Source organism: Diadema antillarum, unplaced genomic scaffold (assembly GCF_040938485.1).
Source record: "Diadema antillarum isolate AM-2024a unplaced genomic scaffold, OU_Dant_1.0 seq00001384_RagTag, whole genome shotgun sequence".
Lineage (NCBI taxonomy): Eukaryota > Metazoa > Echinodermata > Echinoidea > Diadematoida > Diadematidae > Diadema > Diadema antillarum.
This window is the reverse complement of record NW_027272140.1, coordinates 716,959-724,514: the sequence shown is the minus strand read 5'-3', so window position 1 is coordinate 724,514 and position 7,556 is coordinate 716,959. Positions and strand designations below refer to the sequence as shown.

Genomic DNA, 7,556 nt, shown 5'->3' with positions numbered 1-7,556 from the left:
ATATTACATTTTACCTGTACTGTTAGTGTGTGCAGAAGTCCATTCATGTGGTCACTTAACACTCCAGGGATTTTTTGTTTTGTTTTTGTGCAAAACTGCTACTGTTCTAGTAGAATCTACATGTTCAAAGTTGGCCACTTGAATTTGAGATGTACTGCACTGACCCGATCCTCGCACGTAAGCCATTTGAGAATTGTGTGAGTGTGTGTGTGTGTGCTTGTGTGTGCATTGCTGTTGCTTCTAGTTCAATGATGCAGTCATCATATGCTATGTGAATGGGCCAGTTACCTGCAACATTTATTTTTCACTCAAATATCTTCCCCTTTTTACTGTTAATCTCCACTCACGGGCTGTTTGTTACAGTAGACCTTAAGAAGGAAAATCAAATCTTAGTCCATTTTTTGTTTGATTGGATTAAAACAGGTGGCTCCCCAAACTGTGCAATGAATGAAACTGGAAGGACAAACAAGAAATGTTACAAGCTGCCAAAGATGGGACATGGTGGTACCCTTGATATGCACGCCACTGGGGTGCTTGTGGTTGGCATTGGAAAGGGCACTAAGCAGCTGGCATCATACCTTCAAGGTGGAAAGGTAGGAATGGGTTTATTGAATCCAGACTTAAAGGCATAATTTACCATCTGCAGATAAAACAAAAACCCAGCATTACTGCTTTAAAATAGTTCTAAAATGTGAGTTAGGGATAGAAACAACCACTGTAAAACAGAAATTGAGTCGGTAAAATTGATGTTAAGTATTGTTGAATATACAAAATGTGATTGTTATAATAAAAATGTTTCCAGACTAAACCGTATACAGTTACAGTTTAATTGAGAAAAATACATACAGTGTATTTATCTCTTTATATTTCAGGCTTTATCACGAAAATTTTATATAATAGGATGTTTTGTGGTACAACAGACCTACACATATGCATTAAATGTCATATCTTGAAATTTTTTTTCAAATTACTGTTCCCAAAGGTAAACAGGACCTTTAAACAGTCACCCTTTCTTTCTCAGAGATATCTCCTGTATATATATATATATATATATATATATATATATACACACACACATTCTTTCCAATCCATTATCTTTGGTTTGATGGGTTGCCAGCTACACAGTAGCTCATTCATATGTCAACCTTTATAGGAGGACTTGACCTTTTAAAAAGGCGGGTGGGACACATGTTTTATTTCTGATAGTCAACATTGTATATTGTCATCCCCTCTATTAAGAGGCAAAGTTCTCCTTCCCTGAGGAAAGCAGATCAAGTGGAAGGTCTTTCTTGGAAGAATGCTATCACCCACCCCACTAAGAGCAAAGAGCAGGGCTGAAAGACCCTGTATAGTGGTCTTTTTTCCTGATGCTTTTGGATGTATTTAAAGGACAAGTTCACCTTTATAAACATAAGGATTGAGAGAATGTAGCAATATTAGTAGAACACATCATTGAAAGTTTGAGGAAAATCAGACAATCCGTTCAAAAGTTATGAATTTTTAAAATTTTTGTGCAGCAACCGCTGGATGAGAAGACTACTGCAGTGTATGAATAACTTGCGTACAACAATATAAGGAAAATATAAAGAGAATTTCACAAAATTCCATCTTTTGAAAAAAGTACACATTCCCCTGACTCGTTAGCGACAAATGTTATGGGCAATATTATTCCCCCTGCCTTTAGAAAGAGGCAAGTCAAGAGCTCTTTTATAATGCGAAAAAAGTGAAAATATGTTCAATTTTCTTTTACATTTTCTTTATACTGTTGTACGCACATGACTCACAAGCTGTAGTAGTCTCCTCATCCAGCGGTTCCAACACAAAAATTTTAAAAATTCATAACTTTTGCATCGATTGTCCAATTTTCCTCAAACTTTCACTGATGTGTTCTACTAATATTGTTGCATTCTCTCAATCCTTATGTTTATGAAGGTGAACTTGTCCTTTAAGTGCACCTGTTTCATGGTATATCAACTCTTGTAGGGTAACCCCAAGATGACCAGTACCAATTATAGTAATGGGAGTAAATAATATCATGTCTTCATACAGTGCACTCCTGTTGAAACAAAAATCTCATTCCAACAAAGAAAATATTCAGGTTCCAAAATTACGATCTAGCTTGTATATGTGTACATATATATATATATATATGTTTTAATGTTCAGCTATAACAAAATCTCGATGTAACAAAAGAAAACAACTTAATAGGGAAGACAATATTTTCTTTCCCTTTTTTTTTTTTAAAGAGCTTGCTACCTCTTGGTATGTGTAATACTGTATGCACACTGATTTTTATGATTCACCTATTTGAGAATAGTAGAAAAACATGTTGCAGGATGTAGGATATCTTGAGGCAAAATAAAAAAAGATTTAAAATCATGATATTATTTGTACATACGTACATATATATTCGCATTAATAGAGAAACATTGATAAACGTGTTTTTGCTTACGGAACTTCAAGTCACGTAACATGCCATAAGGCTACCAAAGATGAGTTAATCAAAGGCAATAAGTACATTGGATGATATTTGAGTAATACATATGTAGCAGTAATGTTCTAGATTGATAGTAATATCCTTGACTCATGTCTTAAGCTGATATAGTTGAATTCTTTGCTTAGAAATGTCCACAATTTCAATTTCAGACGTATGTGGCCCATGGCTGTTTGGGAAATGCTACAGACACCATGGATGCTTCAGGAGAAGTTACAGAGTCTTCAGAGTTTGGTGAGTAATCTACTTGGCATTGAACTCCATGTGCTTCTCATGCATAAAATGTCACATATTCAATAAATCTGTCAGTCAAATCATGTTTGAGAAGACATAGAATATCTCTCCATTATTGCTGTAGTTTGGCATGAATAATATTTGTTACAGAAAATATTTCAAGAGACATTGCAAACAGGCTTTTTGTCTACAGACAGTGAATGCTCGCTCAAAAAAGCCATCATAATTCTGGATGAATATGAGTTTAATAAATATGAGGAAATTATAGTGCATGTACTGTATACATCTCAGTGTTTCTGCATAGTTGAATATCCTTTGTCTTTCTTCCTTTTGAGTGTCATTTGCAATCAAACTCATTTTGTCATAATAGGCTCTTGCTGAAGACACCGTTTTTGAAGTGAATGTAATATTCTGACGCAGTATAGGTCTGCTGGCATAATAAGTTTACTTTTGACTGTTCAATTTGTTTGTGTTCACCCAGGTCATATTTCTGAATCTGATTTCAAGGGGGCTTTGAATAACTTTGTTGGGAACATCATGCAAGCACCTCCACTGTAAGTATTGAGTGTGTTTATTTGCAGCAATCTACGTCTTCTTTTTCACAGTAATAAGCTGCTCCATCAAAATTCAGACAAATGGATTACTGTAAAAGTGGTTTCTTTCGCGTACAGATACTTTCGCGGTTTCCATCGGTGCCGACTTTTTTGCGTGTGTTTAAATTCGCGATCGGCAAAATCTGTGAATTCACAGTCTGCAAAATCTGTGAATTCACAATCGGCAAAAACTGTTTTATTTTGCACATGAAAATCCAAACTATAATCTAATTATTCTTTTATTCATTAAATAGAAATTAAACTAAATGCAGGCTTACCTGAAATCCTGTCTCTCGAGTACTTTATAACGTGCTTGCTGTGTGTGTGTTGACCATCAATACACTCAATGCGCGGAATCTTTGTGCGTGCATGTGCGCAATAGTTTTGTAACAAGCGGCGAGTTCAAAACATTTCCTTGCGTGGTTAATTTCGCGTGACTTTTCAAAACATTTTCTCGTGATGTTAAATTCGCGGTTCAACCTCAAAGCGCAAAAAGCGCGAAAATAAAACCACCACGAAAGAAACCACTTTTACAGTAGTAGGAAGTTCACTGAAATGTATACACTAGATCCTTACCAAGTTTTTATAGATCTACAGTATATGTCACAAAATGTACTTTTTTGTGTGTTGATTTCATTCCAAAATAAGACATGTAGTGGAAAATTGTGTGCTTGATTTTTATAGCTGTAATAACAGGACATTCTTGATATTTTCTGTTTTGAACATCAGTAATTTCATGTCATGTCTTATCAAAGAAACATTCCTTTATCAATTGTGCTGAAAAGATGTCTGCAATGTCATATATGAAAACTAATATCTGAGAAGAATCTCTATTATACTTATAAAATACAAAAGAGAAGTCACATGTAACCACAGTGCCTACTTTGATTGGCTCATAGAGTACACTGTCGTTTAGAACACTAAAATTTATAAGGTCACAACTCTGTCGTCTTTGTTGAATATACACACCATATCGCATGAAATGATAACATTGAAACAGTCAAGACTATGTCATCATTTGTCCAACTTTGCTAGTACTTTTTTACCTGTGCTTTTGGATTTTGAATACAATGTTTCTTCCTTCAAACCTTGTTCACTTTGGGGGAAATTCTACATTGTATATGGCTGTGTTGATTGAATCATCATTAGTTTGTAATGTCGTTGTGGATCCAGGTACTCCGCCCTGAAAGTGCAGGGGGAGAGGATGTCTGATCTGGTGAAGAGGGGTGTGAAGGTTGCACCAAAGCCAGAGAGACCTGTGCAAGTTTACAGTCTTCGATGCCTGACGTTCAATCCCCCAGATTTTACAATTGGTTAGTCTAATTGAGATCTGGCAACTGAAACTTTACCATTTCATACTTTGCTGCATTATACAATCCACACCTTGGAGGAAGTGTAACTTCAAGAATTTCAGTTAAAAACAATGGAAGATTTGTATCAGTTCAAAGAATTGAATATTTTTGGTTGTCAGCATTGCCTCCAGCTGTATGCCAAGAGACATAAAAGTTTTAGGTGTTTTATAATGTGTCTGTGTGCTTGCCTCTTGATAACTGTTTCATGAAGTACTGGTATTCATGCAGTTTTTAATAATCCTGTCCATAGAAATTGATGAATATGCATTGTTATAGGCTTAGTACATTTGTATTGTTTGTTTTTTTTTGTCATTGATATTTGGGCATGATATAATGGCAATAAAAAGATGTATTGCTGAGAGTTTCTCTTCAAGTTCTTATGAATTATGCAGCATGCAGTAAATACATATATTGATATCACATACAGTTTGGAACTTAGATGATCACTTTATCTATGAAGGCACTTGTAGAATGACCTTACACTCTTTGAATTTACTCATTCTCTTCATACTGACTGTGGGTTAAGGTTTAAGGAATTGAAACAATTTTCTGCTTTGTTTTGCTTTGCCATGTTTTCTGACCAAAAAGATGTTATTGTTATGAATGATCAACCCCAGAGACATGAACACATAGCTGTATACCGCAATTCCATGTTAGATGACTGACCCATTTATTTCTACTGTAATGTTTTCCTTCCGGTTGACTGTTTACTCCAATCTTCAGTGGTCCAGTGCTCCTATATTTAACTAATATAGAAAACTTAAGAAGGTTCATTTGTGATTCAAAGTAAGTATACAATTTCCAGACATAACTGTCAAGTACTTTAAATGCTATTACCCCCTTCCTTCCCCTTTAACACACAAATGCCCACTCACACACACAAACATACACATACAATGTAAATAATGTACAGGATCCAAACAATGCCTTTACACTACCACTTCTATGATTTATTTTCTCTGAAAGAGGTCAGCTGTGGAGGTGGCTTCTACGTCAGAAAGCTCATACATGACCTTGGGAAACGTGAGTATTCCTCTCAAATCTCCCCTTCAATGAACGTACAGTGCACTCCCATTATCACAAACACGTTTATATCAAAATTCATGTTATAACCAAATAAAGATTCAGATCCCAAAATTATCATCTGTATATCATCTTCATACGCTTTTCTGTTTGGTTACGTCATAAAATTTGATTGTATAACAAAAGAAAACCACCAGTCCCGAAGACTTCATTATAATGGGAGTATGCTGTAATTACTACAGACTAATATTCATGTGTATGTACCAAGGTGTAATTTATGTCACTTTTTTTTTTATAATTGGGATGCTAGGTATTGATATTCAGAGTTATGGTAATGATAATGCAACAGTTTTATTTTTGCCATGTGTACAGGGGAACCTTGTTATAGTGAGCTGCTTGGAACCACTTTAGTTTCCTCTTTATATTAGGAATAAAAGGAATGAGCCCTGCAAAATTACCTTTTTATATCTGGCATCCTTCTGTATCCTTCCTTGTTATGTCAAGGTTCCAAAATGTAAACTTAGAATTCATAGTGCCATCACTCTCTGAATGTAGACAAATTTACATAAGTGGATTTCCTGTCAGCAGAATGTTCAGGTACATGTGTATATGTTACATTGTACGTATAGCACTTTTACACAGTCTTTTAAATGGCCGTAACATGCAGAAATTATGATTGGTTGATAACAATCATCTTTTGGTCTGTGATAAACTTGACATTTGAATAATCTGAAGAGTTCTTTTTTGCTTTTATTTAATGATTTTCCCCTTGCTACATTATGCTTCATCACGACACATTGAAATAAAAACTACATGTATCAGTGTTGTTGACCAGTGAAATACCACAAGATATTCTGGGAATTGTGTATTTACATGAATACATGTACACTGATGTCAAATTCTTTTAGGTAATTGAATCATTTCAAAGATCATTCAGAAAGAACCTGTGTTTTTGCTTTTGTTTTAATTTTTTATGATAGACTTTAATTGTAGCTTTAATTCCTCTTTTTGACAGTTAAGAAAAATTAAAATACATGTACATGTGAACAGTACTACTGTAAAAGTGGATATTTTCGTGCAACTAATTTTTCGCATTCAGCCGGGTAAGAAGAGTTTCATGTGTTTTTAATTCCGCGGAATCAAGACATCAAGTACTGGAACATATGGCAAGCAAAAATATTCACGTGCTTTTATTTTCGCGCTAGTTTCTGGTTGTGCGAAATGCGCGAAAATTTCAACACCAAGAAAATTTCCACTTTTACAGTATTGCAAATGTCTCTTCTGGTGAAGAAACTTCCATGTGAACATGCAATGATTCATTTTTGTAATTCATGTAGTAATGTTTACTCATGACTTCACACAATTGTGTTCTTGTATGTTGAGAGCAGGTCTAGGCTCGTGCGCCCATATGACGGCCCTGTGCAGAACCAAGCAAGGATACTTCACGCTGGACAAGCACGCCTTGCTGGAAGACAGGTGGACACTCCAGGACATCCTGCGAGCAGTGGAAGAATTCCAGGAGGTTGGCAGATGACAGTAGCAAAGAGTTTGACAATCCAAGAAACGAACTTCCTTCTTTGAGCATTGTACACTTGGCTCACTGGATGATGTATGAACTCAGTGCATCACTGTTGGGTGTCAGAACAATTCTTGTAGACTGTAGGCCACATTCCTGTTCTCATTCCCCCCCCCCCCCCCCCCCCCCCCCCCCCCCACCGTAGGGACTCGAGTGGCACTTGACACAAACTACAGAGTCTCTTCCATTTGTGGACTGGAAATTTGCAAAGTCATGGTGCAATGAATTAATTATGCATGTATTTTTTTTTTAATGCCTGTCCTACATTGCGTTATTACACTTAG

General features: G+C 35.8%; 1 protein-coding gene across 1 annotated transcript; it reads left to right on the top strand.

Annotated features, from left to right (window-relative positions):
• The first annotated feature begins 472 nt into the window (after positions 1–472).
• Positions 473–7,343, top strand: LOC139708902 (pseudouridylate synthase TRUB1-like). The gene is made up of 6 exons (XM_071620865.1): positions 473–593; positions 2,647–2,728; positions 3,210–3,282; positions 4,495–4,634; positions 5,640–5,696; positions 7,085–7,343. Exons 1-6 carry the CDS (start codon positions 492–494, stop codon positions 7,228–7,230), a joined length of 600 nt encoding a protein of 199 aa, XP_071476966.1. The 5' UTR covers positions 473–491; the 3' UTR covers positions 7,231–7,343.
• Positions 7,344–7,556: the final 213 nt, after the last annotated feature.

Bases quoted from the DNA above. Each gene is read 5' to 3' on its own strand.
- LOC139708902 (XM_071620865.1), top strand. From the start codon at position 492: ATGGGACATGGTGGTACCCTTGATATGCACGCCACTGGGGTGCTTGTG. The intron at 594-2,646 runs GTAGGAATGGGT...TTTCAATTTCAG, and splicing joins CATACCTTCAAGGTGGAAAG to ACGTATGTGGCCCATGGCTG. The intron at 4,635-5,639 runs GTTAGTCTAATT...TTTCTCTGAAAG, and splicing joins TCCCCCAGATTTTACAATTG to AGGTCAGCTGTGGAGGTGGC.